Consider the following 19,862-nt stretch of genomic DNA (forward strand, 5'->3'; position numbering starts at 1 on the left):
CGTTCATACAGCACTCTACCACGCACGTTCATACAGCACTCTACCACACACATTCATACAGTACTCTACCACACATTCATACAGCACTCTACCACAGACATTCATACAGTACTTTACCACAGACATTCATACAGTACTCTACCACACACATTCATACAGCACTCTACTACACACATTCATACAGGGAGTTACTACACAGACATTAATACAGTACTCTTCTACACCCACATTCATACTGCACTCTACTACACTAGGGTTTTAACAGACTACTCAAGTAATCTATACATCGATTTCTAGGACATCTATTGAGATTTTTAATTTCACGTCGAGTATTCGCGGTGACGTCATTACGTCGCCGTTGCGTCATTGCGTCACATGTTCCGTGATCCGCACCGGGCGCGGGCTACAAAATGGATTCCTCCCAGCAGACAGATGGAGCAGAGCAGGCCCAGTCTTGACAAACAGGTAGAAATGCATCAATAGTCTGGAAATATTTCACTAAAGATTAATCTTCTGGTTCAACTACCGTAAGGAAACAAAAGATGAATCAACTTCCTGACTGTTTGGAGCTCGTTGTGAACCTGTGTTACACCATATTCTGTGTCCACCGTATATTGTGACCGTAGGGGGCAGTGCTGCATGCACTGTTGCAGGTCACAGAATATGGTGTAACACTGGGTCCAATCGACCGAACCAGAACCAGCCTCGTCTGACCTTGTTTCACAAACTAAAATAAAGAAATAATAATCTCTAAACCTATAAAAACCTATAAACATATTAATCTCTAAATACTAAACTTATTGCGCACCATAGCTGGCAGTGGTGCGGGGTGGTTGTCTCCCCCACTGTTTCGTTTTTGACGTGCCGCATGTTTCTTTCACTTTTGCAGCTTAATAATAAAAACTAATAGTTTAGTTTTTCCTGTGACTTATTTGCAGTATGATAAATGGTAGGAGCATAATAAATGGTAAATGGACTGTACTTATATAGCGCTTTTCTATCTTATTTCACGATACTCAAAAAACTTTCCACTACAATCTGTGCCTCATTTACCCATTCATACAGCACTCTACTAGATCTCTACAAAGCTAATAACTATATGACTAATATAACTCTATAACTAATGACCTTCTTCTTGCTGCTGACTCTGCTCTTCTGTCTATCCTCATTTTACTGGATCTAAGTTCTGCCTTCGACACAATCTGTCATTCTATCCTCCTCAACAGACTAACCTCCATTGGCATCTCAGGTACTCCGTTAGACTGGTTCAAATCATATCTCTCTGACCGCACTCAATTCATTCAGCTCAAATCCTTTCGTTCCCTGTCTTCCCCCGTCTCCACGGGTGTCCCCCAAGGCTCTGTCCTCGGACCCCTCCTCTTCATCATTTACCTCCTTCCTCTAGGTCACATCTTCCGTAAATTTGGTGTCCATTTTCACTGTTATGCTGATGACACACAGCTCTACCTATCAACAAAACCAAACTCCACCCACCCACCCTCCAACCTCACCGACTGTCTCAATGAGCTAAATCACTGGTTTTCTAACAACTTCCTACAACTAAACAGTAACAAAACAGAAATCATTCTTGTCGGTACCAAAAACTCTCTTTCAAAATCAGAAAATCTTCTCATCCCCCTTAACAACTCTCTGCTATCCCCCTCGCCTCAGGTCAAGAGTCTTGGTGTCATCCTCGACACCACTCTCTCCTTCACTTCACACATCAACGTCACTCGATCTGCCTATTTCCATCTCTGAAATATTAACCGTCTCCGCCCTTCTCTCACACCCCGCTCCACAGCCATCCTTGTGCACAGTCTTGTGACTTCTCGGATTGAATACTGCAACTCCCTTCTTTATGGCCTCCCCAACAAATCTCTCCAGAAGCTACAATTGGTCCAGAACTCAGCTGCCCGTGTCATCACTCAAACCTCCTCCTATAACCACATCACTCCAGTCCTGCAGCAGCTCCACTGGCTCCCGGTTAAATCACGCATCGTCTTCGAAATTCTTCTTCTCACTTTCAAAGCTATCCACAACCTTGCCCCTCCGTACCTATCTGACCTCTTACACATCTCCATCCCCTCTCGCTCTCTCAGATCCTCCTCTTCACTAAACCTCCATGTACCCTCTGCCCACCTCTCCACCATGGAGAGCAGGGCCTTCACCTGCTCTGCCCCTCATCTCTGGAACTCTCTACCCCCTGACTTAAGAAACATCACCTCTCTTTCTATATTCAAGACTGCTCTGAAAACACCTCTCTTTAGACTCGCTTATCCTTAACTTTGCTGTATGTATTTTATATTCTTTATGCATTTTATATTCTGTATGTATTTTATATTCTGTATGTATTTTATACTCTTTATGTATTTTATATTCTTTTTTCCTGTTGATCTTTGTTCTTACTGTAAAGTGTCCTTGGGTGTCATGAAAGGCACTTTTTAAATAAAATGATTATTATTATTATTATTATTATAAAGCTAATTGAACAAATCATTCTAAAGAGACTAATCAGCGCTTTAGGTCACATTCATACACTGATGGGACACACATCAGAGGCTATGAGGAGTTCAGTGTCTTGCCCAGGGACACTTTGACATGTGACTGCTGGTGGATTCGAACCCCCAACTCTCACATTGGAGGACGACTGCTCTAACCACTCAGCCGCAGCCACCCTTAGACATTATATATACAGGTCCTTCTTAAAAAATAGCATATTGTGATAAAGGTCATTATTTTCCATAATGTAATGATAAAAATTAAACTTTCATATATTTCATATTCATTGCACACCACCTGAAATATTTCAGGTTTTTAATTGTTTTAATACTGATTATTATGGCATACAGCTCATGAAAACCCAAAATGCCTGTCCCGAAAAATTAGCATTTGTTTGACACCTGTGCACTAGAGGATGACACGGGAGTGGATTTTCACTCCTGTCCTGTCCCACTCCTGGTAACATGACTCCTGCTCCTGTTCAGAATCACTCCCACTCCTGTCCTGCTCCTGTTTTTCATTTAATTTTTAGGAAATACATTGAATTTGATTTGATCTTCTACCCATTCCTGTTTAAATTACTTTGTGTTGTGCAGTTTTATTTCAAAAGATATGGCAACAGGAACAGTTCATCTGTGGTGAAATAGAGACATTTATTTCCTTAATCCAAACAAAAACCTTCACTAAATGTCATAAAACAAATAATCCATGGCCTGTAGTCCATATAATGTTTCTACGGAGGATCAGCTGCTGAGTCTGTTTCTGGCTCTTTTGAAGGTCAGTTACAGTAAAAACAAAAAATCTAAACCAGTCCATGTGTCACACCATCATTCAACCTTTATTTATACAGGTAAATCCCATTGAGCCTCGAGGACTCATTTACAAGAGAGACCTGATTTCCACAAAGAAAGATGACAACAATAGACAACAGCAACAACAATAAACAGTTATAAAAAAGCATACTACAGTTTTTTTTTGTTTTTTTTTTAACAAATAGGATGGCTAAAAGGAAAAGGTAACAAAACAAAAAACAGCTAGATTCCAAGACAAATGTAGAAAACTAAAAACAGGAACATGTCAGCATTGGACCCTGCCAGGTGTCCAACAGATTCTTAAAGACACTTAGAGAGGTCAAGGTCGAGAGCTTCAAATCTTTTTGTAAGATATTCCAGGAAACAGGAGCAGAGTGGGAGAAGGCCCTTTTGCCTAGTTCAGTCCTCATTGAGGGAACACTGCAGGTAATAATGTCCTGAGAGCGCACTCCGTAGCTGCACTCACGCAGAGACATGTAGGAGGAGATGTATGAAGGTAACAGACCAAGAAGTGATCTAAAGATGAAAATATACCAGTGAGAGAGTCTGCGTGAAGTTAATGATGTCCAGTTAACCAGTGAATACAGGGTGCAGTGGTGGGTACGATAATCACAGCCAGTTATGAATCTTAGTGCACCATGATAGACAGCATCCAACATCTGCAGGGTTCTTGTAGGAGCGTTCATGTAAATAATATCACCATAATCAATGGAGGGAAAGAAAGTCACAGATACAAGGCGTTTCCTAGCATTCAGGGTTAGACAGGATTTGTTTCTGAAAAAGAAACCCAGTTTAACTTTCAGTTTCTTTACCAAGTTTTCCACATGGAGCTTAAAAGAGAGATGTGAGTCGACCAAGATACCCAAATATTTATAGGAATCAACAAACTCAATGGGGACACCATTTGAGGATAAAATCGGAGGAAGAACTGCTGGGACCAACTTCCTATTTGAAAAAAGCATCCCTTTGGTTTTTTCGGCATTTAGGACAAGTTTGAGGTGAAACAAATCAGTCTGGATGATGTTGAATGCAGATTTCAAAAGCTGGAAAGCCTTAGCAACAGTTTTAGCTCGACAATAAACAACTGTGTCGTCAGCATAGAAATGTATGGATGCATTAGGGATGTTTTTACCTACATTATGTATGTAGATTGTAAAGAGGGTGGGTCCTAAGACTGAGCCTTGTGGTACACCATTGTTGACTGTTAAATAACTGGAGGAAGTACCATTATGTTGAACACATTGCCTCCGGTCTGAAAGATAGTTAGAGAACCAACCAATGGTGTGTTCTGAGAAACCAATTTCTGAGAGTTTATGACACAAGATGTTCTGATCCACAGTGTCAAAAGCTTTAGACAGGTCTAAGAAAAGTGCAGCACAATAATCCTTAGCATCCAGTGCTTCAACAATGTCATTAAGAACCTTCAGTGAAGCAGTGGTTGTGCTGTGTTGTTTCCTGAAACCAGATTGATGTGGAGGTAAGATGTTAAATGAGTCCAGGTAATCTTTGATTTGAGAGTTTATCAGTTTTTCTAGAACCTTGGCTAAAATGCAGAGTTTAGAGATTGGTCGATAGTTGTTCAGTGAGGTGGGGTCTCCTCCCTTCAGCAAAGGAAGAACAAAGGCTGTTTTCCAAGTGTCTGGGATGGAGTTTTGTCTTATGGAGAGATTGAAGATGTGGGTCACTGGGACTGTGATGATATGAGCAGCCAGCCTTAAGAAATAAGGTGGAAGTTCATCTGGACCTGCAGATTTTTTAGGATCAAGATCTTTTAACAGTTTATTGACCTCACTGACTGAGAATGGAGAAAAAGAGAAGCTGTGATTAACTGAGGATTGACTTGTAGGAGGGATTTGATTTGTAGAAGTTTGGTTATTAAGTGAAGTGGCTGATTTTCCATTAGTAACTCTGTCAAATAAAGAACTAGAAGCAACAAAATGTTTGTTGAAACAGTTCAGGATCTCGTGCTTATTTGACACAGGAACAGAGTTAACGAGAAGTTGTGATGGGAGGTCAGATGATTGGGGGTGCCTGAGAGAGATTTAATGGTTTTCCAGAATCTGTTAGGGTCATTTAGATTTTTGGAGGTCTGAGATAAGAAATATTTGTATTTTGCTGCTTTGACAGCAGTTGTACATTTATTCCTCATCTGTCGAAAACTCAACCAATCAGTGTCTGAGCCAGATTTTCTCGCTGCGGCCCAAAGATGATCTCTCCTATGCAGGAGGTCAGCTAGCTCTGGAGTAAACCAGGGGCTGTCTCGTGCCTTTATTCTGAACTGACGAAAAGGAGCATGTATGTTCAGAAAATAAATGAAATTATTATGGAAATAGTTCCAAGTGGAGTTCACGTCATCAGTTAACAGAATACGATGCCAGTCAAAGTGGGACAGATCCCAGAGGAATGACTGTTCACAAAAATGTTTCAGATCCCTTTTTTGAATTAATCTGGGCTTAGAAGGTGGAAGTTTAATATCTCTCAAAGCAGCTGTCACACAATGATCACTCAAAAGATCAGCGAATACACCTGTACCAGGGAATTTGTGAGGCATATTAGTTAGAAACAGGTCTAAGATGGAGGAATTTTCAGGATGGCTTTTATTTAATCTAGTGGGGGAGTCGATCAGTTGGGTTAAATTAAAAGACAAGCAACCTTCCTTGAATTTGTCACTGAGGGGGGTCGACTTACACCAATCAATGTTGAGATCTCCAGCCAAAAAGACCTCTGTGAATTTTAAATTACCAAGGAATTCCTTGATGGCATTTAATGCCTCAGGCGATGCTGAGGGTGGTCGATAGCAGCAGACTACAGTTAAAATCTGGCCTCCATTCAAGGTGATGTTTACAGATAAGGCTTCAAACTGGTTTGGAATTGTTTTGGAAGACACAAGACTTGAAACCAGAGAATCTCTAATGTAAATAATGACTCCACCCCCCCTTTTTTGACGATCACAGCGGTAGATGTTAAATCCATTGATTGCCACGTCATTATTCATTACAAATTTGTTGAGCCAAGATTCAGAAATAAAGATAACATCTGCCCCAGAAGAACTGACCAGGATTTTCACAGCATCAAGTTTTTTCAGAAGGCTACGTGCGTTTACATGCAGAAAATGGAGCCCAGAGGCGTTTTTAAAGTCATTTGGTGTGCTGTAATTAGTGGGGGGTCCAGGGTTGGGCTGAATCCCTGAGAGCAGTAACAACATTATTATCAGACATTTTCTTGAGTTTTTTGTGACTGATGTGTAATTACAGCAGTTAACAGTGTGACAATTAGCCCCCATAATCGAACCATGAGAAACATTAATGAAGACGTGATCATTCAGAACCCAAAAACAGTGAAAAACAATGTCTACCTTAGATGAAAGAACCCAAACATAACAAGTTGCATTTTACTAATTTATTGAGCAATTGTTTCCTTTAAACAGTGACATTACTGTCATGTTTTAATTGTTTAAACAAACAAACAAAACAAAAAAGAAAAATAATGTACCAAGCAGAGAACTCAACAAATAAAAATGTTTAAAGGCATTATTATACATTGGACGACGTCCTCCAGAAGTTCAGTCTATGTGGTCGAGGTAACGAGCTCGTTTGGGTGAAGCATGATGTCGTGCATCTTCCCAGACTTCAGAGCATCATTTACAGACTGGACCATTGCAGGTCTGGTGTTCCACCTCATCTCTCCACAGCTGGACCAGTCCAGAGCCTTGTGGAACCTAAATACATCATACAAATAAATACATAATAGATATATAATAATATATAATATAATAACCTACATATATAATATAATAATATATACGTGTGTGTGTGTATATATGTGTATGTATATATATATATGTATATATATATGTATATGTATATATATGTATATATATATGTATATATATGTGTATATATATATATATATATATGTATATATATGTGTGTATATATATATATATATATATGTATACGTGTGTGTGTGTGTGTATGTGTGTGTGTGTGTATATATGTATACGGTGTATATACACTTCTTTTTTTTTCCCAGTTTGTGTCAACAGGACGGGACACGGCCTGCGTGAAGGTTCTGAGGGACATTGAACCAGGAGAAGAGATCTCGTGTTATTATGGAGATGGGTTCTTTGGAGAAAACAATGAGTTTTGTGAATGCTATACGTGTGAAAGGTTTGTGCAAAAACTACAGAATGTTTACACACACGTTGCACAACAACATGGATGTGATGAGCATAACTTGAAAACTAAGTGAGCTGTACAGACTTCCAGTTTGGTGTGTGGCAGCATCTAGGCATGAGACAGGTCACCAGAGTAAATTAGGTTCCTACATTCAAATCCAAGATGGCTACCACCATATATTTGTTTCATCTGGCCACCCCGTCATTTAAGGGAACTACTTTTTAGTGATAATATTGCTTAACTGTGTAGTTAACTTAAATGAGTCGGGTGGCCCCCCAAAAAATCTGTTGGCCAGGGCCACCATTGGTAGGCCTGTCACGATAACAAATTTTGCTGGGCGATTATTTGGCTCAGAAATTGAGATAAACATAATATTGTTTGAAATTTCACAATAATCGTCAAATTTTAGAAGAAATGTTGATTTGTTTGGTGTGTTTTGACCACCTGATGGCAGTATAAGGCTGTTTGAACCAAAGGATGGATAGTTGAGTAGCGTGTCTTCTTTAAGAAAAATGGGAGGGAGGACCCTTGACGTGACATGGGCTGACATGGTGACATGACGGACATTTGGTGGTTTGAGCTCTTTAGCATTTTTGACACAAAGCTTTTAATAAAAAAAATCAGTAAACAAATTCTCAGCTTCTTTTGCAGAGAAAAACAACTTTTTACACCAAGCAAGGCACGGGTTTCAACCGTGAATTATGGAGCTCGACAAGACGGAGGTTTATTCCCGAGGTCAGCCTGTTAGCTTAGCTCGTAGCTTAGCTGCTTTTAACGATCCAAACATGTGATTTTGGATCATTAAAATAGATTTTAAAGAGAAAAGAGAAAGGGAGGGGTCAGTGAAGAGCACCAGTTGAGCCGTGTCTTCAGTAGAAAGAGAGACACGAAGAAACGATAAAGATGATAAATGAAAATGAGGTTGATAATTTTCATTAATCATGCGATTAATTGATTTATTGTTTATTGCGACAGGCCTAACCACTGGCCACCCCCTGGATCCGTCACTTCGCTGCCTCAGACGAGCAACAACAAAAACTATTTCTATTCTTCTACTCAGTGCAACTCCTGCCTACGTGAATGTCTCACACCAAAAACATTTAGGTTTTCTTGCATTCTCTTTCCTTTCTAAATCTACAAACATTCACTATTCATACCCCTCAGCAACGGGGGACATTGGCATAGCACTTGTTTTTCTCAACAATGCAACTTTTTTATGTCAATAAAATTTCTACTTTAACATAAATATTTTTACTTCTTCAACTTTAAGCTTTTTTTCTGCTGAAAACAATCTTGTTACAGCTCTGTTGAATATAGCTCTGTATAACACGTCGATGGGCTTCACCCTGTTCTTGAACCAGGACACTTCCACGTGGCACAAGCTGTGAATTTTTCTTGGATCTTGTAGTTTTGCCACTCCTGAATTCACCTGCAACTACAGGTAGTTCTTGACACATTCACCCTGTGAGGGAAGACCTGCAGCAATGACCTGTGGGAGACAAAACTCCTTGTACATTCAGAGGAAATGAAGCGTGGTGATGCCGTGCTGTCAGACCGCTTCATTCAAGTCCAGCACAGAAACACAAAACACTGGTTTGCACTAAAACATCTCAACAAAGCTTCATAACAGTGAGTTGTTTCATGCTCACTTTACTGATGGGGAAACTCACAGCACTCACGTTGTACGGAAAAGTGTCTGTGCTGTGAGTTTACTGTCGAGATGCCACGTAGCAGTAAGCCGACCTCTGACCGGCTGTGATGGAGCATGAGCTGCTGCACTTTGAAGATCTCAGCTTATTGTTGAGTACAAGACTTGCAAAACTACATTCTAGGCTGTGCATCACTTTGTACTCCTCTTGACCTGATTTACTCTGAGCAGGACGTTATGTCAGTTACCAGGTTTGACCAAAACCTTCAACAATAATGATGTTGTTTTTGTGCAGGCGAGGTACCGGTGCTTTCAAATGCAAAGCTGGCCTGCCGGTGGAGGTGCCAGTGATCAACAGTAAGTACGGGCTGCGGGAAACGGACAAGCGGCTCAACAGACTGAAGAAGCTCGGAGAAGGAAACAGGAGCTCGGACAGTCACTCTGTGGGCTCCCACACTGATGTAGACTCTCAGGAAATGCCAAAAACACATCAGTGTAAGTCTTTGTAGTTTCATGTATCCAGCAGCTGCTTTAGACCAACTGCTGCCACACTGAGTGTTTCATGTAATCATTGCTGAGGAGAACTGGGAGTCATGAATACGTCTGTCTTTCTCAGCAGCTGCCAGAAAAAGAACTTCATCGTCGTCATCTGGTCTGAAGTATAAAAACAGGACTCAAAGCAGACCGACTTTGTCCAGAGCCCTTTCTACCTCATGTTCAAAACAAGGTCGTTCAAACAATAACAGGGTACCAAAGAGACTAAAATCTAAGCCATTACTCAGTAAAGTCCAGCTGCGGACTCGCAGGAGAGGGGAGGAGCCCAGAGCCTCGGCCAAACCTGAGGCTGCCCAGCTGGGTCTCGGGGATTCCAAGGTGTCGCTGTGTAAAGGCATCACCATCAAGAAGGAGAAGGAGGGACAGGAAGTGGCGCCGCTGGGCCAACGGGGTTGCATCACTCGGCACGCTGCCAAGGAAAACAGCAGCCTTCATGCCGTTCAGAGCAGCGAGGGCAGCCAGGGTTCCACCTACAGAACTCGCAGGTCCACAAGGACATTCGTAAATGCCCAGGAATTAACTGCTGGAGTCAAGCTGGAGCCCAGTGCCATGGACGGCTTGAGCCCGGTTCCTGGTGGGGTGGTCATCAAAACTGAGCCCGCGGACATGGATGAGTACCTCCACCATGGAGCTGGACTTCAGCAGCCGGTGTTAGACACCAGCTACGCGAGAAGAAGCACGCGCACCAGCCATAAACGGCAGACGCAGTCTAGGACCGAGCGGGCGATTAAATGTGAAGGCTCAAACTGCGATCCGTTTGCGGCGGCTGGAGGCCACGCCCCCAACTTCTCAGACTGTGGAAACATGCTGCTGAACTTCACCGACAGACACAGGGACTTTAGCAGCGTCACCAACAGCAGCAATGACCTCTGCAGAGACAAAAGCAAAAGCAGCTGCCGCTCGCAGGACAAGGGGAAGAAGAAGCGTCGGATCACCAGATATGACGCTCAACTCATTCTGGAAAACAACACGGGCATTCCCAAACTGACCCTCCGCCGGCGGAGGGACAGCAGCAGCAGCAAGACCAACGACCCCAACGACCACGTTGGCTCCTCCACGCTCAGCTCTGCCTCTTCCAGCAAGATCAGCATCAAGTTCAGCAAGGACCACGACAAGGAGAAAGGCAGCTCGTACGTCGCCAAGCTCAACAACGGCTTCACTCCCATGGTCCACAGCAACGCCACCAAGCTGAAGATCCAGCTGAAGAGGGAGGACGATGCCCGCAGAATAGCCCAGTCCAAGGTGGAGCAGATGTCCTACAATGGAGGAGTCACTCAAAGTGTGGAGAGCAGGAACGGTGCCCATCGAACCCATAAGATCCTAGCAGAACCTTCCTCTAACGAGGAGGACGAGGAGGAGGAGGAGGAAGGGGAGGACGACGACGACTACTTCCACAACGAGTTTGAGGATGACTTCATTCCACTTCCTCCAGCGAAGCGGCTGCGCCTCATCGTGGGTAAAGATTCCATAGACATCGATATCTCCTCCAGGAGGAGAGAGGATCAGTCCCTGAGGCTCAACGCGTGAGCGCCGGACCTTCCTGTAAATAAAGATGAACAGCTGATCAACTGTTGTTGATGTAAAGGAAGTCATTAAAAACGTCAAAATGCTGAAAATCAACAAGTCAGCCTGAAGCAGACCTCTGCTTTTCACCTGCACTCAAAGATCCTGAGAAACCACCACGACCTCTTGGTTCCATCGTTGAGTTCAGAGTGAAACGGAGGCTTCCTGTCAGGCTGAGCCATAATGCACTTGTTCTGTTTCATCATGGACATGTAGAAAGTGTACAGTGGGTTGTCACACAGGTTTTTATTCATCCTTTAGTTTTTGTCTCCTCGTGTGTCGGCTCCGTGTGGAGAGGTGGATCCAGAGGTGGTCCTCCTGGTGCCATGTTCTCAACTCAGTCTGTCCTGTCCTTGCAGTTAGCGTTTGATCAAGTTCATCTTGTTTGGTCGTAATTTGAAATCATGCGTTTCTTCACACAAGCATTAAATCATGAGGGAGATTTACTGGGAAGAATAAACAGCACATGAAGCTGGAACTGGTTTAAATCACAGTTTCTTGAAGTTACTGCAAACTGGCTTGTGGTCCAACAGCTGTTTGGGTCAGAGGATGAAAAACTGGTGAGAGTTTTCTCAGTTTCAACATTCAAATTGTAACATTAATATTATTTTTTTAAATCCAAATGTCAAGAGAAAATCTGAATATTGTTTCCACTTGACTTGAAGTGCTCCAGAGCTAACTGGGATGTGTTTGGTACCTGCCGCCTCTGATCTGGACTCTGTGTTCTTCTGGCATCTTAAATCCAGCATGGAGGACAGATGTGGCTGTGAGGTGGTGCTGTCACAGGAAACCAGAGGATCTTTCAAATCCTCCTCAATCTGTTGACAGGTCTCCTGAAACACTGGGCACATTTTAATGAAGCTCCTGGAAAAGCAAAAGGTTTGAAATCATCCAGATAGATGAATCAGTGAAAGGTTCAATCATCTGGACAGATTGTTTTTGGAGAAACATCTTGTGAACCTTTTTGTCCTTGGTGTCCTCGTGCTTTCAGGTCATCCTGAAACGTACGATCGCTCTACATGACGAGCCATTGTTTTGGACAGATGGTTTCCATCTGCACGTGTAAAGACAGTTTGTGGGAACTCCACAGAGTTTATTTCTCTAAAGATACCAGATTATCTATCTGTACAATTGTCAGCATGAAACATCCAGGAGGTGCTGGTCATAAGACAGATGTTGGTGGCAGGCCTCCGACGCAGGTCTGTCGGATGCAAGACAAAACGTTTCTCCCAAAAACCTGTCCAGATGACACGAGTTTTAGTAGAAGCACGTGGAACTGATCAGTTTTAGTCCATGTGGTTCAACATGGCTGCAGACGTAGCACAAATGTGTCCGATTTATTGATGAGCTGAAATTTGTTGTCAAATCCCCGGTAGTCCCAAACACGCTGGGTGCTAACAGTTAAAGTGCACATGGCGGCACATCAACATTTCTCCAGGACTTCGTCTCGTCTCTTGTAGCCAGGCTGGATCAGTTCTCCACGTACATCAAATGATTATTCCTGAAGGCTTCTTCAAAACATCACCCGGTGCTTTGTGACATGTTTTGCTAACAGATACACGTTTCGTCTGTGGGTGGTAAGAAGGTAATCTGTCAGCATGATGCTTTAGTTTTTTTGTTTCAAATTAAAATCCACAGATAATAACAAAAAAAAAAAATCTTTTTTTTTAAAAAAGGCCTTCGAAGAGAATTAAATCCTCTGTTTGCAATTTATTTATTTATTTAATTGATTTATTTGTGAATAATTATTTCTCCCCAGTCATTCCTGCAGGAAACGCATTCAGTACCTTTCACAATAAAAGCACAGAGAACTTGAATAAGCAGAGCTAGTTTTATTTAGTTCTGAAATGGCAGCATGGCCCATGTGGACGTTGAGGCAGACCCAATCCAAATGGTGCGTTCAGGTGTCCTTCAGGGGCTACGTTCACTGACACTGCAGTGTGTAGGTCGTGTCTTCTCTTGTGCTCGGTGCTGCTGGAGGGCCGTGGTGGCGCCGATCCAAACGCCACAGAAAGGCCACAATAAGTTGTGACTGACGACGTTCCAGATGAACCGTTTTAAGATGTTTGCACATTTGTCATTGAAAAAAAGCTCTGATGTGGAGAACTGATTACTTCTCTCTAAAGATGCACGAGTATCTTCCAGATGTTGAAACGGTTCGTGTTTAACGTGCGTGTTGACCTGGGCTCAGTGCAGATCAAATGAAAGGCCTGTTCAGGTCATGTTTCACACTCACCATCAGATGATGAGAAGGACCGGATGTTTTGGCTGAAAATACAAATGGATTGATGTTTTAGTGCTTGGAGTGTGTGCGGTGACTGACTGTCAGCTACTACCACGCCAAATTTGAGCTCAACATCTGTAAATGTCACTAAGCTAACTATTTGTGTGTGAGGTTGATTACCTGAGGCAGACATCTTGAAATGGATCGACTCCAAAGGTTCTTCACTTGTGTTAGTTTCTGAAAGTTTCATTAAAATCTGTTTCATCTTCCTTGAGACATTTTACTACTGACACTCGAGTCCAACAGGAAATGGCTGGTCACCCCCTCGCAGCACTTCCTGTGTATGTTTGATGAGTTCTGCTCCGTCTGTAAACAGAACCCACTTTGAGTCCATGACGGCTGCTTTGACCATCTTGAAGCAGGTTTACTTCAAAGGTCGGTCGACCTGCTTCTGACTTTCTGCAAGTTTTACTGAAATCTTTTTGCTGGTTTGTGACACACCTGCTAATGGTGCAGACAGAAGATGAAGCTCGTTTGGTGCTGGGCAGTAAAACTGCAGCGTGGGGTTTGAGTTTTGCAGAGCTGAGAGCAGAGGCGAGCCACGGTCCTCCTCTCAGCTCTTTGTGACGTGTGGAAGCAGACAGACCAAGGAATCAGCTGAATGTTGACCCTGTTTTCTGTTACATCACCAGCAGCTAATCAATGTTGTAAGCCCCTCCTCCTCCCTCTGTCATCCAATCAGACACCTCCGTCACACACTGTAAGCTCTCAGCTGTCCCTCTGTGCTCTGGCTTCCAGTGGATCTAACCCTCCACATGTCAATAGATAGCAGACATAGCGTGTTGCGTGGGAAACACGTAAAGAGAAATAAACATGGGCAGTGCATATATTGTCCAATATGTAAATCGTGAATACATCTTGTACTTATTTAACAGTTTTGAATACTTGAAAACTATATAAAGTTTCTTTGTGACATGTTTCCTGAGCTGGTTTTTATTCTTGTCAGAAAGTGTGTGGGGGGGGACTGGTCACTGGTGTTCTGCTTGTTCTGAAAGTACACAAGCATCAGTAAGAGACGGACAAACGCACGCGGCCCGTAACCATCGGCTACATAAAACTATCTGTTGGGCTTCTGTCAAAAAACATGAACACTGACAGGTGAATGATTTTTTTGAAAAAGCTAAAAATGAGACGCTAAAGCTAAAAGAAGCTGACCAGTAGCCAAAAGTCCACAGTAGCAAAACGGTAACTAAAAGCTAGAAGTTTCTAATGGCTTGTTAGAAGTGTAGAGGGATTTGTTATCGGATATCTATAATTTATGAGTTAAGCTCATAAGACATGCATTTATTATGCAAATAACCTCGTTATGCGTGGGCACCACCTCTTTCCAGAGGAAATGTCAGTCTCTAACCCTCAAATTAACTAAACTGAAACGTGAATTCTGTGTTTAAAGGGGCATCAAATCAGTTAATACACACAGATATGCCAAAATAATCACACTTAGTGAATTTTATGTATTTTATTACAAAAACAATATTCTGATGTATATAGCTGATGAAGATTATTCATAAAAATTAATACACAAATTAATAAATTCCCTTGCGTCAAAGGTTATTTGATTATTAAATTCAGTGTAACTTTTTATAAAAGGAGAATCTTGGACTGGTTTGTTGGGGTGTAGGTAAATTGTGTCTAAATTAACTGGTGTATCTAAATTAATATTATTGTGAATGTATGATCACCAGAAAGGCATTAAGTTCTCTTGACCTGCCAGAATGAGATGGTCAGAATGTCCACAACTGCTTATAGTGATGCCAGCGGTACCTGAGATGCTATGGGTGACTTAAAAGGAGGATTAATCCTCAAAGGTCACCGGTCATCCGTTGGAGGGACCACGGTCCCATCACTGGCTCTTTGAAGTCAGCTGGGATTTACCAATCTGCCGTGTCGAGGAATTCTGGTTCAAATCTCAGGTTAATGCCAGGTTCGCTCATCCTGAGACGTTTGCAGAAAAGCTTCTTCCCAGGACATCTCACTAGGGAAGAAGTTGAAATGGCTTCATGTAGAAGGAGCGGTGAAGTGTAATGAAGAAGTGGTGTAGAAGAACTGAGAGGTGAAGTGTCTGTCTGGGTGTTACAGATTGACTTAGGACCTCCCACTGGACGAGATATGGTTCATAAACTCTGTCATGTTTTATATAAAATAACAGTCCATTTTTGCTGTCTGCCTTTAAAAGTCACACTTCTTTTAAAAAGGAGAAAAATAAACATGATTATCTTAGAGAGGTTACTTTAAACAGACATTTTCTATGACACATTCAGTTCTGAAGCTTTGGAAAAACATGCAATGTTCGCCCAACAGGTGTCGCTGTTCATCTCCTGAAAGAGAACGTCATTTTAAAACAAAGGATTCTTTTAAAACTGTTATGTCCATGGGAAAATCCTGGGAGTAAACTCCTCGGCAGTGTCCCACCTCGAGGTCAATATGAACCACAGCTCTCATTAAGACGATCTGTCCGTTTCGTGGGAAATGAGTTCATATTGGCAGTGAAGTGAAGCTTGTGCCTCCTTGTGGTGAGACGTATTGTGTCATTTCCTGTTTGTCTGTTGGTAGCTCGAGTGAATTGTTTGCTCGAGTTGTCTCTGTTTTCTGGATTTATCTTTTGCACAGTTTTTCATTCTAGTTCACAAACACACTTAGTACAGTTGTTTCTCTACTGTTGGATAGTGCTTAAAACACCTCTTATCTTTCAACACTTCTCAGTTTTTATTGGTGTATTTGGCTCTGCTAGCTCTTGCTAGCGTTAGCTTAGCATGGCTGCTGCTTCTCTCTCTGCTTCCTCTGTTTTCTCTTGCTCCATGTGTCAGATGTTTAGTTACTCCTCTGCCTCCTTTAGTGGTAATGATACATGTAACAAATGTAGTCTTATGGTAGCTTTGGAGGAGAGGCTGTCTGAACTGGAAACTCGGCTCCACGCTGTAGAAAAACCAGTAGCTAGCCAGGTCCCCTTAAGCCCCTTATCCACGGGGCCCTTTGGTACTCCTATGTAACTAGTTGTGGCCGATTGCGTGTTTTATCCACAATGCCTTTAGCGGTGGAACCCACCCCATTTTTGGGACCTAATTCTCTGAGGTCCCAGGTCTGGTTCTTCTAGGGTCTAGATGTGACATCAGCGCACTGTAGGTCACTGATTGGTCAGGGGGCGTATTCATTGGTGGAGGGCGGAGATTCAGTCTTCCACCGGAAATCACAATCCACCATTTTCTTTTTCACCCGCATAACAGACAACAAGAAATCGGAGGAGCTTATTTTGGAATATTTTATAAGGTAAAACAAATAATCATGGCACAACCGTGGTCGAATGCTGAAGTTCAGGCATTTCTGTGTTTGCTGGCCGATGAGCAAGTGCAGCGCGAGCTAGATGGAACGAAACGAAATGAAAAGATTTTTCAAGAGGTGTCTGCGCAGATGGCGGTGCAGGGCTTCCATCGCACACCAAAGCAAAGAGGAAAGCTTAAAAAACTAAAAAGCGATTACAAAACGATTAAGGACCACAACGGTAGGAGTGGAGCAAACAGAAGAAACTGGAAGTGGTTTGTACAAATGGATGCCATTTACAGCAAACGCCCAGCCAACAAAGGGAGGGAGAGTGGCCTAGACATGGCCACTGCTCCTCTGGAATCTATAGCTGATGGTGAGTGTATTTTATTTACTTTAAGCATATTTCCTTTTCCTCATGCAACCGTTTCTTTGCGTTTTCTGAAAGTACTCTGAACAAAAGAGGCTGACTCGGTTACGTCGTCATTAGTTAGCATCATTGCTAACTGCACTCTGTTGCTGTTTTTCCACTCTTATTTTGATGCAGAAAGTCCCACTGAACATGAAGGTTCGCCAGATTGTGCTTTTGACTGTCCAATCCTCCCCGCTTCTGACCCTTCCCGACCACACCAGCTCCAAGTACATCCACGCCACCGGGCAACACGCAGCAGCGCGGCATCAAACAGCACCCGTTACTAGGTAAGAAGCAACAATCATGTTTAACATCACATTGATCATGTTGATATGAATGTTGTTTTGTTGTAAAACACCTTGCATGTATTCAAACTACTTGTTTATTCAGTTGTAATGTATAAATGTTAAATTTAGTTATTCATTTATTACTTAAACTTTCATTTATGAAGTTTATTATTGAAATTATACAGGGTGTAGGGATTTTTGTTCAGATTAACGATGCTCTGTTCTTTTTCTAAATTAGCACAAACCGTTGTAAATGACTACATGTAGTTTATTTATGCCCACCTGCTTACTATCATTAAAGTACTAGACTGCTTTATGAACAGAATCATTTCTGATCTTGTGAACAAACACCTTTTGAAATTAGCAGGAACTTTAATGTAAATAATTTATTTAAAAACTCTACCTGTACTTCATCATCTAACAGCCATTTTCTTGTGTGTTAATCCTAGGCAATAGAAAGCGCAGATCAACAAGTGCAGCAGAGAGCTTTGTTTCTGCGCATACAGAACAAGAGGAGTTGAACCGGAAGCAGAGAGAGGAACACTTCCATTTTATTTGTGAGGATGCCAAAAAGCAAGGCAAGAAGAAGCTGCGCAGAGGCAACGCCAAGCTGCAGCAGCGAGGAAGCAGGAGAAAACAATTAGGAGGGAGGAGATGGCCTTGAGGAGAGAGGAAGCAGATGTTCGCAGAGAGGAAGCAGCACAGCGATGGCAGGAGGCTGAACAGAGTGCTGCTTTCAGTCAGGCACTCCTTGGGGTGCTGGAATCCATTGCCCGTTCCATGGCAAACAGACATGTTTAAAAATATTTAGAGTAGATCATAGTTGATCTATAGAAATGTAGATCCTGCAAGGTAAGCCCACAAATAGCCAAACATGTAGCTTGTTAAGTTTGCATATATAATTAGTGTGTAGATGAACATATGCATGAGATATATTCATAGATAAAACGGATTCTTTCATTTTTCTGGACTGTATAATGACGTGCATCTGAATTTAATAAAATGTGGACGTGAGACGTTAATTATCTTTGACTCACCAACGACAGTGGGTCATTTATTAACAGAATCAAAGTTTAACACATCACACATTTACATTAATTGGCAAAATATGGAAAATAACAACATGGCTAATTTTAGCAAGCTGTACAATTTTGATTAACCACACGGCGGTGGTTGGAAACTTTACACAGACATTTCTAAAATATCTGGAATGATTTCTACCTGATAGAAGAATTTTAAAGATGGAAAGATGAAGTTTAGAGGGAGAAAAAGATGGGTGAGGGGGTTTGTTGTGTCAGCATTCAGAACGGCACTCTCTGGGTTTTTCTCAGCTTCTTCCCCCAGTACACTTAGGTGGTATAAATCAACTCTTTTACCTGGAGATGTCTCCACTGGTACGAAAGTCCATTCAACGCACCCTTTCAGCGTCTCCGTAGGAACAGCTGTGAATCGTCCGAAGTAGTGACGGTATTCCGTCCGACACAGGTTCACCTCACGAGTGGACTTCACATGAGTGGAGTCCGTCAGAGTTCCACCCAGAGGTGGAAGATGTTATAATCCCATAAGACTCGGAAGAGCTCTGTGGTCATGTCAGGATTTTCCTGTTTCCCAGCACGGGAGCTGCAACGACTGAAGCCGGAGCCTGAAGCGACTGGACTTCTGCAAACTCTCCACCCGACACTTTCCATCCGACTCCAAACTCGACTGGCCTGAACTAGGAAGTACCGACATTTTAAAGGGCTCTATTTCCGGTTCATTTGGGAGTTTCTGATTGGTCAATATCGACCAGACAGGGGTGTGTTTTGTGACGTAAGAGGTCACTAGGAGTCAGAAAAACAGCAAGAATGTTATGGAACAGATTGAAAATGTTTTTAGAGACAGAGAGAGAAATGTTTGGACGAGTTGGCGGAAAACAGGTGCCAGCTTCTCTATTTACGTCTGAGAGGATTTAAAAACAAGACAGTTCGTTCCAACACTTGTCTGCGTTTGACTCCAACCTTGGACCACTTACACTGCTCATTCAAAGACAGAAAATCAGAAAATGCATAATTACTCTGTAACAGACCTTAACATGAATTCTAACTTTGCATGAGGATTAAAAATCATTATTACTGTTTCACAGTTAATTAAAAATGATTAGTTCACTGCAGCATCTAAAATGGTTTGAACTAAAAACACTTTGATTATCAAACATTTGTAAAATAGTAATGATAATAAAAAAGAGAGTGTTCTTTCACTTGAATTTTCAAGAAAGAAAGTCTCAGGATGGGTCAACCTGTATTTCTGGATTCAAATCAATGAAATGACAGCTTCTGTCCCATATGGTCCTTAAGGTCAAATCCTGACCTTAGGCCTAGTTCACTACA

General features: G+C 42.2%; 1 protein-coding gene across 2 annotated transcripts in view; it reads left to right on the forward strand.

Annotated features, from left to right (window-relative positions):
- Positions 1-11,703, forward strand: part of kmt5b (lysine methyltransferase 5B) — a 19,481-nt gene extending 7,778 nt beyond the window's left edge. For both annotated transcript variants that reach the window (XM_037692523.1, XM_037692516.1), the window contains exons 8-10: positions 7,344-7,480; positions 9,433-9,632; positions 9,757-11,703. In XM_037692523.1, coding sequence (XP_037548451.1) covers positions 7,344-7,480; positions 9,433-9,632; positions 9,757-11,219 — 1,800 coding nt within the window. In that variant the 3' untranslated portion in view covers positions 11,220-11,703. The remainder of the gene's footprint in view (positions 1-7,343; positions 7,481-9,432; positions 9,633-9,756) is intronic.
- The last annotated feature ends 8,159 nt before the right edge of the window (positions 11,704-19,862 follow it).

This window comes from Nematolebias whitei, chromosome 2 (genome assembly GCF_014905685.2).
Source record: "Nematolebias whitei isolate Nwh7 chromosome 2, NemWhi1, whole genome shotgun sequence".
NCBI classification, from domain to species: Eukaryota; Metazoa; Chordata; class Actinopteri; order Cyprinodontiformes; family Rivulidae; genus Nematolebias; species Nematolebias whitei.